We start from the raw sequence: 16,621 nt of genomic DNA on the forward strand, positions 1-16,621 counted from the left end.
GAAAGGCCTGGCTTTTACACTCAGCATTTTGGAAGATGGAAGAAAGTAATGAGTGTAATCAGAAGAATGATTCCCAGAAGTTCAGAATCGCAGGCAGGACTCCCTGAGTCTGGGAAGTGAATGCTGGGAGTGAGTCACTTCACCTGGCCGGAGGCCCCGGGCCAGCCGGGCAGCGTGGGGGCTCCCAGGCCTCGTTGGCTCAGAGGCATTTTCCCCGAAGCAGCGGGTGCCCTGCCCGGCCTGCCGCCCCGCAGGCCCGTGGATGTAATCACATCCAGCTGGGCCCGCTCTGTTTCTGAGGACGTTCATTAAGAATCCTGTCAGAGCACTTCCCCTTTCTTGTCTTGGAGCTTCTCGCTTTGGTTCCGTGATTTGTTTGTTTCCTTTTGCTCCCTTCCCTCTTTGCAGTCCTTTATTCTTATCCCCATCAAAAGACATTTGTAAAAACTCTGGAGCCTCCCACAGATGTCCAGCCGGGATCGCGTTCACAGCTGTGCTGTCTGAGGCCCAAGGGTGGGGGCACAAAAGTGCCCACCCTGCTCTGTCACTCTCCTGTGGTGACCGAGCGTGGGCTGGCGCTCCTGGCGGCAGCCCCGGCCCAGCCCCAGGCACCCCGCTGAGGCCGTGGAGTGGCAGTGCGTGGCACAGAGCAGGACTCCTGCAGCCGCCTCTCCTGCCCCCACTGGAGAGGTGGGAGGAAGAGCCGGGCTTGCTGCGGGAGGCACTGACGGAGGTCAGGGAAGTGTCGTGCAGGAGGTCACCCACTGTCTCCGACCCCGACCCCTCCCCCTGCTCCCTGAGCACTGTCCATTAAAGTGGCTTTTCTTTAGCGGGACTTTGGTCCTCGTACCAGGGAAGGCGCCGACGAGGCGGGAGAGCACTGGGCTTCGCTGACTCAGCCGGAGCCCCCGCGCGTTCCCTGTGACGGCGTGGGAGGGCGCCTGCACCGCCCCTTCTCCATCACTCCGCCGCTCCCCACGGGGGGCTCCCCGGGCAGACCCTTGAGCTCAGGTCTTCTCTGACCATCCCTCACTTGTGCCCCAACAGGCCAGTGCCTCTGCCGCCCGGGGCCCCACCAGGCAGCACCCCCGGGCACTCATCTGCAGCCGCCCTCCTGACTGAGACGCTGCAGCGCCAGGCCCTCCCTGGGCAGCCGCTCTGGGGCCAGCCCGCTCCCCCCGGGCGGCACAGCCAAGAGCTGGCGCCCCCAGGCCAGAGCAGCGTCCTGGGCCATGTCCTTTAGTTCTCGGTCGGTGCCTCCGTCCGTGCCTGTGGATTATGTACCCCACACGCTGCTTAAAACCCAGGGACACAGCGACACTCAAGATGGACGTGGTCGTGCTCGCAAGGACTGTTCCCTGGGAGACACCAGGCAGGTCCCAGGACGATGGCAGTGCCGGGGGCCGGGGCAGTGAGGGGCCGACTCGCCTGCTGCTTTAGGCGGCTGCGGGGAGAGCTTCTCCGAGGGGGGACGGCGAGCGGTGGCCTGAGAGGGGAGGGGCCGGCCACACCGGGGCCAGGAAGAGCATTCCAGGCGGAGGATCGGAAGGGCGAAGGCCCCGGGGCGGGAACCGGCCAGCGGGGTCAGAGGACGGCAGGGACGCCGGGTGCTATAGGCCCGCGGGCGAGGCAAGGCCGAGGGGGGTGTGGCCTTGCGGGCAGCGAGGGGCGTTTAGGTCGCGTTCGGCCTGATGGAGGGAGCCCTGGGGGGCTTTGAGCGGGGGGCCCGGCCAGCTGCTTGGCCAGGGGAGGCCGCTGTGTGGGGCGCGGGGCACGGGCGGGAGCAGGGCATCAGGCCCAGCTGTCCGGGGGCGGGGGGAGCTGCCGGCACTCCCCAGGTCTGGTCGCAGCTGCGATGAGGCACAGGGAGTGGGGAAGGGGGTGTCCCTGCGGGCGGCTTCCAGCGCCGTAGGCCAGAGCGGCTGCCCTTGGACCACCATTGGCTGTGCAAGTGCAGGTGGAACGGGCAGGCCTGGGTCTGCACTGGCAAAGAGGGGGGACTGGAGCCTAACAGGGGCCCCGCCTGCCCAGCTGGGCGCACAGAGGAGCCCCGAGCCTCTGGGCCCGAGGCTGTCTGAGGCTGCCCTGAAGGCCTTGGCGGCTGCAGGGTGGGAGGAGTGTTGCTGCTGGCCCCGCAGCCGAGGAGGAGAAGGGGCTCTGCTCCCAGCCGCCAGAAGACTAGCCCCAAGGGTCTGAACAGAGGTTTCTCCCCAGAAGATAAGGGGATGGACAGCAGGCACGTGAGCAGGTTCCCGGCACTGGTTGGAGGAATGCAGATCAAAACCATAGGACACACCACTTCACACCCACTAGGACGGTTATAATTTTTTAAAAACACAAACAGTGGAAAACAATGTTGGAGAGGATGTGGAGAAATTGGAAACTTTACCTCCTGCCGGGGCTGGGAGCAGTGACACGGCAGTAGCCACTGTGGGGACCGTTTGACAGGCCCTCAAAGGGTTAACCACAGGATTGCCACATGGCCCCACAGCGCTCCTCCTAGGAGTATCCCCAGAGAGCTGAAACGGGGCCACACAGCTGCTTGTGGGGACATTCATAGCAGCGTTTGGCACAACAGCTGAACAGTGGCGACAGGCCCACCGCCCGTCCGCTGGTGGCAAGTGGGTGCGCTGTGGCCCGTCCACACGGTGGAGTGTGTTCAGGCAGAGAAAGGAACGAGGCGCTGTCATGGCCTCCAGCGTGGATGAGCCTGGAAGCATTATGCCCATAAGAGAAGTCAGACAGAGAAGGCCACCTGTTCTTTGATCCCACATTTTATATGAAATGTCCAAAGCAGGCAAATCCATAGAGACAGAAGGTAGACTGATGGCTGCCAGGGGCAGGGGCCGGGGGCACTGGGACTGATACTAGGTTCAGGGGTGCTTTTGGGGGTGATGGGTATGTTCTGGAATTAGATCGTGGTGATGTTCTCCCTACCTTGTGACTGTGCTAAAGCCACAGAAGCAGACCCTTCAAGATGGAGAACTTCATTTCAGTAAATTATATCTCAACAGGAATAAATGGTAGGAGAAATAAAAGGGGCGGCATGTGCAGAGCATGAGAGGGTAGGGCTTGTCTCCCCCCCCCCCACAACTCTGTGTCCAGTTCTGGGCCAACATGAAGCACCTAATGGACCGGGCCCCCAGAGAAGGGGGCACGGTGGGGAGCAGGCCAGAGCCTGCATCAGGAGGGGGCTGTTCCAGGCGCTGAAGCCGCTGCACTGGACACCGCACGGCCAAGGCAAGGCTGAGCGTTCCCTTCTGATGCGGCTTGTTGTCACCTTCCCCTGGTGTGTTCAAACCTGGGACCCTTGCAGCATCGCAGGGGCCTCGTTACCAGTGGCTGTCACTCACTGGTGGCATGTGTGTGCCAGGCGCTGTGCTAAGTGCTTTACCTCCAGTATTTTCTTTAATTCCCAGAACAACTTCAGGTGCTATTATCTTTTACAGAGAAGGAAACCAAGGCCCAAAATGGTTAAGCGACCTGCCCGGAGTCACACAGCACATTACTCACTGCATCTTGTGCCCCAGCTGGTGTGACTTCCGGGGTTGGAGGTAGACACAGGGGAACCTCATGCAGACTGCTGTGAGGAGGAGGAGTCGGCAGGCAGAGTTTGGCGGCAGACTTCTGGTCCTTAGAGCCGTTCAGTGCTGCTCAGCCATCGCTGGGGGGCCATAAGGCAGCAGCTGAGATTGAAGGTAGGGCCCAGATGACAGACGAGGTGGCCAGACCCTGAAGGCCAGCAGGCTTCAACAGAGCGCTGGCCACCCCAGGGCTGGCTCCTTGGGCATGGATGTGCACAGTGGGTTTGCCCATCTGGAAAGCCGGCCCACCGCTCCCGTACCTCGTCCCAGCCTTGAGCTTGGACTCAGGCCCAGCCCAAGGGGCTAAGTGTCAGATCAGGGCTAAGCAGGAGACCCTGTGTCTTCCACACACAGCCAGCCTGCTGGGGAGTCAGGAGCCCCCTAGAAGGCCCAACTGATGACCAGACCAGGAAGTGGACAGGTCCCGGGAGACGCCAGGCATACCTCCTGCCTGCCTGTGCCAGCACCTCTGACAGCTCAGGGAGTGTCCTGGGTCTGGCAGAACCCAGGCCCCAAAGCTCTAAGACCCATGTGTATTTTACCCGAAATCTAATCCATCTGGTTCTCATTTATTTACACTTAACTCATCAAATGCAATTTTGCAACAGCCGCTCAATAGCCAAGAGGCTTTTCTGCCTAAGCCTCCCTTCTGAAAGGAGCCGGGGGCAGGCTGGGGCCTCGGCCCTCAGGGACCGGGAGGCAGCTCTTGGGGTTGGAGGTTGAGTCTGGTTCCAGGATGGCCCGGTGCCTCTGCCTCTGCTCCCGCGCCCTCGGTGGAAACTGGGATGCCAGAACCGGGCACAGAGCCTGGCACACAGTAGGCTCTTGGTAGCCAGGGAAACATGGGTGGGGTTCCGGCAGAACACAGCATCTCTGTTTCAAATCATGAAAGGTCCATGGGAAACACAAAGCAACCAAAGCTGGATCCAGGAGCAATTTTGTTATTATAAATAACTGCAAACCTGGAGTCTTAGTCCGAAATAGAACCAACAGCCAGCTATTAATAAAAACAAACAGCAGCACCTTGGGCCAGAAAGCAGAGCTCACGGGCAGACCGCAGTCCGGCCTGCAGAGGCCTTTCGGCGGCAGAGGAGCCTGCAGCCCGCCGGTGCCGGCTCTGGAACCCTCCTTGCTGGAGAACAAGCATCTCCTTCACAGCACTGGGCCTGTCCCAGACACAGCCCTGCCGCGGCGGCAGCGTCCGTGAGGGTGGGCGTGCGGAGCGCCATGGGCCGCAGCCCAGCATCCAGTCCTGTGCTCACGCAGGGCGCTGCCAAGGGACGGGGGCGCCTCACCCCGGAGACCCTGTTTGGGCTCGCTTGACCTTGGGCGCCGAGGCACTGTGTCCTGTTTTGGCGGGAGTCGCCATAGGCACCACTGGGATGGGCAGGGAGAGGCTGGGTGCCGGGGCCCAGGACAAGTGTGCAGACGGTGGCTGTGGGGAAAGGCCTCGGCCAGGCCAGGGCTGTGCGTGGGAGTGGGGGTGGGACAGGTGGGTCAGGTGGGGAGGAAAGACCAGTGGCCTCGGTGACCGCTCAGCTCTGGGGGGGGCGGAGGGAGGGGCCTTTGCAGATAAGACAGTTCTCGGGCCTGGGTGGCGTAGACCAGAACTGGCGCAAGGTCCCTCTTTGGTCCTGCTTGGCACCCTGGTTTCCCTCCCTCTCTCCCCGTTTCCGTCATCCCTCAGCTGCGGCCGAATGAAGAGAGCTCCCCGTGCACCAGGCCCTGGGCACCAGGCCCTGGGCCTCAGGCTGGGCAGCAGCCCGCAAGGGGCATAGGCCTTCTGTCTTTTACCGCAGACCCCTGGGAAGGTCTGCTTCTAAGGGTGCCTCCCAGCTTCACCAGCAAAGGTCCCCAAGTCAGGACCCTGCCAGTTCAGCTTCCTCTCCCTTCCCAGCACTCTCGTCTGCTGCCCGCCTCTCACCATCAGTCCTGATGGCACAGAGATGCGTTTGTGGCTTGAAGGAGGGAGCACCTTCACCCAGGGAAACTGCAGGCAGGGTCCTTCCAGAGGGCGGGACCCTTACAGAACTGGGGGCTTTCTCCACGCTGCTTCCTCCAGTTCTTCTGTTGCCAATTCAAATGGTTTCCCAGGAGGAGCCTCCTAGTCTTGCCCAGAACCCATGGGGCCTCCTCTCTGCTTTGCAGCGCAGTCCCTGTGCCGAGGAGCGCTCTGCCTTCTGGGAACGTTCAGCCATGGCCAGAGACAGAGGTGGAGGGCCTCGAGCTAACAGCAGGACTCAGAGCAGAGCACGCTCCTCGCCCCAGCCCACGCCTGCTCCGAGGTCACAGGCCGTGGATTGGAAACAGGCTTGCTTGGGGCCCTCGCTGCACACGGTGGGGGAGCTGTGGAGAGCCCTGACCGAGCCCCTCTATTGGCCCCAGAAGGAACCAGGACAGCGCTGTGCCCCCGTGGACTGGCCTTGTGTGGTCGTGGGCTCCCTGCCCCTTCTAGGGCAAGCACATGTGTGCGTTGCACTTTGGTCCAGGGCACAGGAAGGAAGTTCAGAACAAAGGTGCATCAGGTCTGAGAGCCGGGGGTGAGTGGGTTCTGCTGGGCGTCGGGAAGACTTCGGGGGGGGGGGGGCGGCGCTTTTGTGCTGCGCTTTGGAGACCCAAGTGTGCATGGGATCAAGGGGCGTTTGTACTCGTGGATACTCCGGGGACTTGGTCTCCCTGCCACGCGGCCCCGTTCAGAGGGGCTGAATCACAGAAGAGCAGGCGAGGGCTTTGCACCCAGGCCCACTGGCCTTTATCCCCCGTTGAGCCTGTCTTATAGCCCTGCGCAAGGCTTCTCCCCTCTCAGCCCCTTTCTCTCACCCGGAGATCTAGTGCTACGAGCAGTGCCCCCGGAACGGAGCGCTTGTGCAGACGTATTAAGACGGTGCGTGAGCGTCCGAGTCTGGGCCTGGCCAGCCGTGAGCATGACAGTTACGGTGCTGGTACTTAAGATACGAGGCTACCAGCCCCGCAGGTGAGTCACCGCTCCCGCTCGGGTGACGCGTTTGTTTCAGGTTGTCCATCAGCGGGCGAGTCACCACTCCCGCTCGGGTGACCAGCCCTGCCCCGTGGCCCGGCCACGGCCAGCGCATGAGGACCGGTAGCTGAGTTGCACGGCCTGTCCCCGGGCACCTAGTTTCCAGAGAGGCGAGGAGGTGGGGCAGGCCAGATGAGTGGCACTGGGGAAGCCATCTGTGGTAGGGGCAAAGTCCCATGTCCACCCCCGGGGTCCAGCATTCGAGGGCCTGTATCTGTTGTGTGTGTTTCACCAATAGGACCTTTTCTAGGGCTGGGGAAACTGAGGTGCAGAACGAAGAACCTGGGAACCATGGGAAGAATGGCAGAGAATGTGACTTGAAAGGGGTCTGGACTGAGGACCCATGTTCGTATCTCAGTGTGATGTCTGGGCCAGCACATGGGCATCGTGCCTCTGCGGGGTCTCACTGGGCCAGAGGCAGGCCTCACCCAGGTACCTGGCACATCTCTGTTACTCACGGCAGGTGACTCTGGCTTAGCGTTCGCCTCTGAGGTTCAGCAGAGCAGGGCCGGAGGCACGTGCCCCGGAGCTGGCAGCGGGCCTGAGTCCCGTCTTCTCTGAGCAGCTGCGGGGCTTTGCTGGAGGCGCGTCAGCTCTCTGTGCCCCAGTGCCCTCATCTGGGCAGTGAGTCAGTCGAGGGAGTCGATGTTCGTGAGGCCTCGTTCCTGACACATAGGGAGCACTCCGGGAGCGTTAGCTCTGTGTGGTTACTAATGGCATGAACAGGACGTGGGGCCTGGCTTAGAGCCGTTCATGGCAGGGACAGACGCCCAGAGGCAAATACCACGGGGTGTGGCCAGGGGTGCCCCCAGCAAAGGGCACACTGGCCCTGGGCCTTTAGGGAGCCATCAGTAAGACTTTGCTAAGTAGAGAAAGGCTTTCAGAATAATCCCTGCCTGTCCTTCCCAGCTCTCCGCTCTCAGGCCCCCCTCAGCAAAAGCCACCTCTACCACGTCAGCTGTAACTGTGGTGGCCTTTAGAGTTCAGAGCCCAGCCTCCGTCCTGGCTGCCACACGGCTGACATTTGAGCTTGCTGGAGAATAACGACCTATCTGGCAGTCAGCCTCAAAGGTAGCCGCGGGGTCTCTCGGGTGGGTAGCTGGTCTGTTTTCCCAAAGCCTGAGGAGGACCCAGCTGGCCCAGTGCAGAGCAGAGACCTCTCCGGTCAGTGCGGTCACTCTGCCAGATGCGCTCCCTTTCCACGTTCTTTTCATTCTGGGAGTGAACGGTGCCGTGTTTAAAAGAACTGTATAGTTAGATTTAACTGGATTAAAGGATAAATAAATAAATAAATAAACTGTATCTAAAGCTCAGTGCCGCGGTGAGTGCGCGTGTGCGCGTGTCGGAGGTTGGGGTACTGGCTAGAAGCAGCCGGTAGCTCCTGCTGCCTCTGTGGTTTCATGTATTTGCCTATTAAAATGACAATGCAGACATGGCACATTAAGGTTTAAGAAGCCCTTCTTTCATTAAACAAACTGACAGTCTAGGGGGTTATGACTTTGGTAATTGAAACATGCTGTTCTGTTCAAGACCAGAACTCCATAAAGACTCTTTCCAGCCAAGAGTACCTTTGTGCCAGCAGCCTCCGGTCAGAAGCGAGTGTCGCCCTGAGGCCTGTGTCTCTCGGGGAGTGGGAAAGACCGCTTGGCAGCCTTTTGTGCAGGCCTGGCAGCCAGAGGGCAGGGCCTTTTCAAAGCATCCCCATTCTCTGCAGTCAGTTTGCAGGGCCAAAGTCCTGGGTGGCAGGGGGGTGGGGGGGTGCCGGCTGCCATGTCCCCCAGCCTCGTCCCAGCTGCACGGTCTCCTGCTGCTGGTTGTAAACCTGAGCTGCGATTGGAAAGGGAGGTCGGTGGGGTCTGGTTGGCGAGGCTCCACGGTCTTCCTGGGGCGGGGGGGGGGGGGGGGGCAGGCAGCGATACAGTGAGAGCCCAGGACTGAATCCTGCCACCGCGGGACCTTGGACAGGTGGCTTTGCCGCTCTGTCTCTCAGGTTGCTTACCTGTTAAACAGGTTAGCACCTGGATCTGACTGACAGGGTCGCTGTGAGGACTAGAGGAGTTAATGCAGGTACGGTACCAGGCACGCAGGAGAGTCAGAGTCCGCTGGCGTGACTGCCGTGGTGACTGTCTGCCTCTGCGGAGTGTGTCTGCGGAGCACCGCCGTGGGGTGCTGCCGTAGGGGAGCTCGGGAGCCCCTCCTGCAGCAGGGGGACTGTCGAACCCTCGCAGCTGCAGGTGTGACCTCCTCTTGCCCTCCCTCCTCTTCTGCAGATGTGGACGAGTGCCAGGACAACAACGGGGGCTGCCAGCAGGTCTGCGTCAATGCCATGGGCAGCTACGAGTGTCAGTGCCACAGTGGCTTCTTCCTCAGTGACAACCAGCACACCTGCATCCACCGCTCCAACGGTGAGTACGGCCTGTGCCGACCGGGCGCGCCCCACCCCGGCAGAAGCAGTGGCACCCGGAAAGCCCCATCTGGTGGCCTGAATGGCTGTTCCGTGCTCTGGTGCTGCCTCCGCGTGGGGCTCCTCCCAGCACCTGCCCTCCCCCGCTCGTCGGGCTGTTGGTATTTCTGGTGTTTTTATTTGGAGACGAGATAGGGCCACACATGGGCAGCTGTGGCCTGAGAAGCCGTTTCCTTTCTAGGCTGGGGGCTGGCTGCAGCCAGAAAGAGTGGCGCCCTGTTCTCCATGGCTCCCTTCCCCAAGCGGGGCTCGAGGCCTGACCGCTGAGTGGCCGGTTCTCAGTCTCTGTGAGGCTGGCAGCCTCCAGGACTAACTGCCTTGTGTTCACGGGTCTCCAGCTGGTGGGGGCGAGGCAGGGGGGCTCTTCGTGGTCGGGAGCCTGCTGCCCCCTGGAGCAGTGAGACTGCACAGGTAGCCTGGGAACAGCCCAGGCTGGGGTGGAGCCCGTCCTGCAGCCGAGCCCAGCAGGTGAAGGTCCTTGGTGTCAGGGCAGTGGCGGCCAGAGTGTGGGCCCAAAGCCGCAGGGCTGTGAGGTGTGACCAAGTGGCCAGAAGCTGAGACCTGCGTGCTTAGAGGAGAGGGGCTTCCAGGCGGAGGGAGCGGCATTTGTAAAGGCAGAGGCCTGTTTGCTTAGGACAATGGCAAGGCCCAGAGTGTCTGAGCGGGCTGAGTGCTGCAGCCGGGCGGGCGGAGGGCGGGGAAGAGGACCGGCGCTCCTGGGGCCTGGCCGTTCTGCGTGGTCAAGGGCGTTGATGTGGAAGGCAGACAGGACAGCCCCACGGCCAGCCCCCTGCAAGGGCTCCGAACTGCAGCGTCCTCATCCACCACACGGGGACGTGCTGCTGGCCCTGCAGGGCCTTTGAAGAGTGGAGCGAGGTCCTGGATATAGAGAGCCCAGCGGGCATTGAAGCTGACAGAGGCCGTGAGGTGACAACTGGGGGCTCTGGGCATGGTTTATATCTGAAAGCAGGTCTTGAGGAAGAAAATACAGTTAAAAAGTACAAGATCCAGGGTAATCCATCAGAACTACTTTACTGGACTCCTTAGAATTCTAAGTGTTTGTTTAGGCAGTTTCTTCAAAGGCTGGGCAGACCCAATAACCCGTAGCATTGCCGTGTACCCAGAAGTACATAGAAACCAGGCTCCGTGTTCCTTGGCTGGTGCTCCAGTCCATTGTCCAGGCTTCCCTAGCAGCCCACGCGGGCGGCGAGTCTGCCCCTTCTAAGACCTCCCAGCTGTGGGGCTCTGGGGTCAAGCTGCCCCCGATGAGGACCCTGGGCCCCACTCAGGTTTTATAAGAAACAGATTTACGGGGAAGGGAGTGAGTGGTGGTGGTGGGAGGGGAGTCCGGCTCTCATCAAGGAAGGGCTCACAGGGCGGCTGCTCCGAGCAGGCTATCAAGTCCCCTCTCAGCGAGGTTGCGTGTGCTCTGTCCCTTTGAAGAGTGGCTTTCCCGCAGGCAGGATCCAGGGGAAGCGAAGGTGGGCACAGGAAGGGAGAGCAGCACCATGCGGTGGTGGTCATGTCCTGTCCACAGCGGGTCCTGGTGTGACCTATACGCATCGTCATTCTAGGGCCGATACAAAACAGACTTCAGCAGCAGCGGGGGTGGGGGAGGGCAGCGGGGTGAGGCAGGAGCAGCCAGGCCAGGTGGGGGGGTTGCTGTGACCCGGTGACAGGGGAGCGGAACTGCCCCAGGTCACACCACAGAGACCTGGCGGAGTCAGGATTTCAGCCCAGGTCTCCGGCTGTGATGTGCTAAGATGATAAAGGAGAAACAGGGTGGAGAAATGGACAGAAATAGGCAGGCGCTGAAGGCCTCTTTGAGGAAGCCACCCATGAGCTGAAACCAAATGACAGCCAGAGCAGCCATGGGAGGGGCTGGGGGAGCGTGCCAGGCAGGGTGTGTGCAAAGGCCCTGAGGTGGAAAATGGACCGAGCTGGTGTGAAAAGCAGGCTGAACAGTGGGATGGTGGAGCATGGGAGCCAAAGGGAGATGAGCCCAGGAGAGGGAAGCTTGGCCCCGTGAGGCTGCAGACCAAGGCAGGAGTGCAGGTTTCATGTGGGTTTCATGCGGCCTGGGAAACTGGTTAGGCAGCAGTAGAGAAACGATGCTGGAGGGGAGAGTGGAGGACTCCTAGGAGAACTCAGACACTTCAGGGACTAGCCTTGAGCCCACATGGCTCACCCCACGCAAAGGCCCCAGGTAACCAGGTCCAGATTTTTACTTGAAGCCAGGGATCGTGATTTAACCAGAATACAGACTCGGGGCCTCAACCCCAAAATATGTTAACCAGCATGGTGATAAAAGAAGTCTCTCCCCTCACTGGAATTTTTGCGTGAATGTCCTGATTTTTAAATCTGGGCGATGAATCAGTCTGAAACACTGCAGACTTGTGGACACCTCTGGGAGGACAAGCGGCAGCATTTCCAGGGTTCCCAAAGGCCACGGAGAAGGTCTGAAGCAGACAGGTCAAGTGCACGGGACGTGGGCTGACCACTCGTTACGCCTGTGCGTGGGGATGGGGCCTGGCCGCCTGGGCCAGCTGCCTCTCCCGGAGCCCCGTCGGTCGCAGCAGTCGTCCACAGTTGTGTGTCCAGCACAATAATGATCGTTAGCGCTCAAAATCAGAGCGCATCCGGGTGCTAAGCTCCAGCTTGGTTTGCACGATCCCTGTGGCTCCTGGGAGGGCTGCTGAGTTCAGAGCCATTTGGCAGTTCAGATTCCTCCTGTCACCTGACTCTTCCTGATGCCTGTCAGCCCTTGATAGACCGACCCCCACCCCCACCCCCGCCCTGAGCAAGAGGAGAAGCATGCAGGCTGGCTTTGATTAGAGGCGGCTGGATGCGTGCATGAGGCCAGCCAGGGTCAGTCCAGGCTAGTTACTGAGGAATGAGGCCATGCGGCTCAGCCCTTCCAAGTGGCCCTGCTTCCCAGGCGCCAGCACAAACCCTGGCCCAAAGCATGTGGGTCTGGCCAGGCTGGGGATGGGAGTTTTAGGTTTGCGGCCGTTCTCCATCTCCACTGACCACATGGCCTCTGCAGCCACTCCTGCCTCCCTGGGCCTCCTTGTCTATGAATTGGGACCAGTCATCCATCCCAGGCACGTGAGGGACCCTTTTGGGGAAATGCTTTGAAGTGGTCAGGAGCAGCGGCAGCTTCTTCAGAACTCAGGCTTGATTTGGGGACACAGGCTGTTCCCCTGCCCCCGCGCTAGGGAGGATGAGACCCAGAGCTCTTGGCATCTGCGGCTCCTGCCCTCTGTGTGGTGCTTCCAGGCTCTGGTTCTGGCCCCATCACTTGCCTCCCGCTCAGCCTCCAGCATAGCAGGGAGTGACGGCCCCTCTTCGTCTCCACAGCCTGGGGCGGCCAGGCCAGGCTAGCCCAGCCTCCACTGCCCCTCAGCGTGGTCATGTGCCCGGGGCCTCTCCGTCCCAGAAGGGATGGGCCTGCTCCTCCAGGTTGTCTCCCTCTCACATGCCTGCTTCTTTTCTTAAACGCACGGCTTGGTGTGGCGTGGTGGGGAGTGCTAGGTGGTCAGCGTGGGCCCCCAACAGCAGCAGTGCTGAGGGGCTCAGCCAGCAGTGTGCCCGCTCAGAGAGGACTTGGTTCTGCTGGCGACTGGAGGCCTGGGGGCAATGGAGAGCAATCCGAGAAGCCCCCCAGTGCAGGTGGCCTCTGAGGTGGCCCACTGGCAGAGCGTGGGCAGGTAGGCAGTGGGCAGAGGGGCCAGCGTGGCCTAGGGCCTTGGGGGGACTGGGTGGCAGCGGGCGTAGTGGTGGGAAGTAGAGGGTAAGGTGCCGGCTGGCCCAGCTGGAACCAGACCTTGGTTGAAAGTAACGGGCTGAAGGCAGCTGACCTTGAAAACCAACTTGGAGTGGGGCTCTGAACACCAAGAGGCAGGAACTCCAGACAGGAGCAATGACACCCTGTGGAGCCCGCCTCGTCCTTCCTGGGCCTGAGCTCTGGGACGGGGTCTGAAGCAGGGAGGGCCCTCACACCCCAGCACCGTCCGATGGAGAGGCGGTTTGGTGGCTGCCTCAGGGCCATGGAGCCTGGCAGGGCAGGTGCCAGCGTTGGCTTGACATCAAGTCTTCTCTACACCGTGCAGCCGTGCTGGAGGGACAGGGGGCTCAGGTTTGAGCCCCTCTCCTGCGCCTGATCCTCTTCTTCTGTGGCTGCTTTAGAGTTTGTTTCCACCCCGGCCCGTGGCCTCTCCGGCCCCCAGTGCCCATCTCTTTTCTCCCTGGGCTCATGCCACTGCTCTTCTCTGCCCGGCCCTCCTTCAGGCCAGGCCGGCCCCTCGGCTCTGAACGGGCTTCTCTGACCCCTCAAGTGTCAGCTTTGTGCTGGTTGAGCAGCGGGGTCGGCGTCCTGGCAGCCTTCCTTGCCTGGGGGAGAGAGAGTGGGTGCTGGAGCCTGGACCTAGACCCAGAGCTGGCGGAGCCGGCTGGGAAGCTGGTCGGCAGCGCTCAGACTCTGCTGTGAAAGGGACGGCACCCCAGCCTGGGAGCGGGACATGACCCGCACTGTGGGACGTTCAGTGGGCCCCGGGGGCCGGGCCAGGGCAGGAAGCGACTTGCTGGGAGGTGGCACTGGCAGCCCTTGAGGGACAGTGTGGGTGGGGGGAGGGTGGCTGAGGCGGTGCAGGGCAGGCAGGACCTTCTGCAGAGCTTTACACCCTGGGGAGGCCTGTTACCCGTGTCACTAGGTGTGGGACATTTCAGTGGTGGCTGACCCTGGGCAAGATGCAGCTGTGTTCTCTTCAGAGCAAGGAACCCTGGGGGGGGCCTGGGGGATCCAAGCAGGATCCCAGCTTCTCATGAGGCCGAAAACGTGGGCCCTGCTCAGCAGTCTTGCTCAGGGTCCGGACACACAGGTGTGCAGAGATGGCTTGTGCAGAGTGCGGGTGCCCACCTCCTTCCCGGTCAGCTGGCTCAGGCCTGGCCCCAGCCTGGGGCCCGTGTAGACGCCAGCAGTTGACTGGTGTGAGGGGAAGCTCAGGCATCTGGGGCTTCGTGGGGGTCGGGGCTCGGGATACTTGGATGGAGTCTCTGACCTCTCTGCTTGTGTTCTGGGGGCTTGGAGACAGCAGCGTTCTGCCATCCGTACTGCTCTTCAGTGACCCTGTGACCGGGCTTGGGGAGGGGCAGGGCTCCTGCATTCTACTCTGTGGGCAATGCTGCGAAGCCTCACCTTTGTGCCAGGGCCCCTCCCCCCGGCACCCACAGACTGCAGGGGTGGCAGACAGGAGGACAGGTGCTGACCAGACCGTGTGCGCAGGGCCGGCAGCAGGCTCGCGGGCCGCAGGAGTCAGGAGGAAGCACTTGTTTGCACGCCCTCAGTCAGCAGAGATCGCATGCCCCTGAGCGGCAGACCAGAGCAAGCGCCTCTCTACCCAGCACCCAGACTCCTGCAGTGGGTGGGGCAGAGGCCCTGCCCGCTCACCCCTGGAGTAAGCTGCAGCAAGGAGCCTTGCCCTTGGCATCTGAGCCCACTGCTCAAAGCCCAGCGCACCTCAGGACTGGCCGAGGGGCTCCTTGGCAAAGGTCCCTGGAGAGTTCTCAGATGCAGACCCCGGGGACTGTGGCGGGGGCAGAGCCAGGGGTTCCCTGGTAGGAGCAGCCTCCCAGGCCAGCTGCCCTCTCTGCCCTGCCCCCGCAGCCCATGTCCTGGGCCCTTCCCCCACACTCCTCCAGCTTGGTCCTTGACCTTCCTCCAGACTCTGTCTTCCACTTGGCAGCTCCTGCTCTCACTTGCCCTGCAGGCAGACCAGACACCCAGACATTGCCCTGGCCCTTATCCGCAACCCCCAGCCCCCTACCCTTCTGCACCTCAGAGTTGTCACACTCCTGCTCACCCGGATGTTCAGGGCTGCCCTGGGAATTACAGAGCCTCACTGGGGCACACCGAGGGGGCAGTACTCAGCACGGGGGACAGATTTCTGATGACAAAGCCAGTTCTACTGTAGCCCACCTCCCGCCTGGACAGACAAGCCTGGGGACAGGCCTGCAGCCCCTCCCCACATAGCTGCTGCCCCAGCCACATACCGACTCAGGATCCTGCCACTGTGCATGGCAGGCAGGCTCCCACGGGCTCCCGGGACGTGATTACCGCATTGAGGGTCTGGGCCAGGCCTGGACCCAGGCCCACAGCATGGCTAACCCCACCCCTGCCCGCTGCAGACCAGGTGGGCGGGAGAAGAAACAGCTCTCGAGTTTGGCGGGCAGATTCCTGGTGCTGCCGGAGGAGGCCTGTCCTGGCCTGTGCCATCCGGAATGGCCCTTGAGGCGGGGGCAATAAATCCAGCCCATTATTTTTTATGAGCCTCCCACCCCATAAACAACTCCCGTGGCTGCGGGTGAGCCAGCCTCATGCCCTTCTTCTGGCCTGGCCTCCAGCCAGCGTGGCCAGGCAGCCCTGCGGAGAGCCCAGTCCTCACTCCATGGCGCTGGCAGGGGGGGCTTCCCGAGTGCTGCAGACCCTCCGGCCTCCCGGATGCCCAGCGCAGGGCAGAGAGCGAGCACCAGGCCCACAGGTAGCAGGCTCTGGCCCTGGCTCCCTTTCAGCCCTGGCCCCAGGGCCTCGGTTTCTTACCTGTATAATGGGACACACTTTGGTGTTCAAGTTAGAATTGTTTATGAGGATCGAAATGAGATGATATGTACACACTGTGGCCCTGAGTGACTGTCAGCTGTCACTGGGCATCACCACGTGTCAAGCATTGTGCCCAGACTTTGACACAGTGATCAGACCCTGAAAAGAACCTTGTGCCCTGTCCCTACCATTACCCCTACGTTGCAGGTGAGACAGTGGAGGCCAAGACGCAGAGCTGTCCACAGTGAAGAAGTAGCAGTCAAGGTTTGAGTCCCGTCTGGCCAACCATGCAAACCAAAGATGCTGAACATGCAAATGGATGGACGGGCAGGGACAGGGGTTGCCCGCAGCAGGGAGCCCCTTGAGGCTCAGGGACCTGGCCTGTCCGCCCTCTGCCTGGGACCACACCTCCCCCTTCCACTGCATTAGTGCGGTGTCTGCCTCCTATCTCCCTGCCCCACCCAGCCTTCGGACAACAGGCGAAGCCACTGATCTAGACGTACTGGCCCTGTCATTCCCCACTCAGGACCTTCCCATGGCTCCTCTCCACACTGTGCCCCGCATGACGCAGCCCAGCAAACCCTGGTCCCTCCCACGTCAGAAGCACTGGCTTCACTACCTCCCACGGCGCAGTTGCTGCTCCCTAGTCCCCGCCTGCCTTCTGCTCCTGTGACCCGGGAGCCCTGTCCTGTGTGCCTTACCGGCTACGGGCCTCGGTGTGAGCTCACTGCTCTGCCTCCAGCGCCGTTCCCAGCCCCTCAGTTCTTCCCCGTGCCCCCCGCTGCCCTACAGAGCGCGCTCTGCCGCTGAGGCCTGTTTCCCTCTCGCCACGGCCACGTGGGTCTGGGCGGCTCAGCCCTCTCTCAGGGCTCCGGGGTGGGCGCTCCTGGGAGGGGCACGAATGTGTTTCTTACGTGTGGCTTGGGGCAGGGAGCAGC

General features: G+C 61.7%; 1 protein-coding gene across 1 annotated transcript in view; it reads left to right on the forward strand.

Moving 5' to 3' along the window:
- The window catches only part of SCUBE1 (signal peptide, CUB domain and EGF like domain containing 1), a 107,548-nt gene that overhangs the window by 33,338 nt on the left and 57,589 nt on the right, over positions 1–16,621 (forward strand). Inside the window, exon 4 of the mRNA XM_090272287.1 lies at positions 8,892–9,026. Within this exon, the coding sequence (XP_090128413.1) occupies positions 8,892–9,026 (135 nt within the window). The remainder of the gene's footprint in view (positions 1–8,891; positions 9,027–16,621) is intronic.

Source organism: Furipterus horrens, unplaced genomic scaffold, assembly GCF_987537825.1.
Source record: "Furipterus horrens unplaced genomic scaffold, mFurHor1.1.pri manual_scaffold_4, whole genome shotgun sequence".
Classification (NCBI taxonomy): domain Eukaryota; kingdom Metazoa; phylum Chordata; class Mammalia; order Chiroptera; family Furipteridae; genus Furipterus; species Furipterus horrens.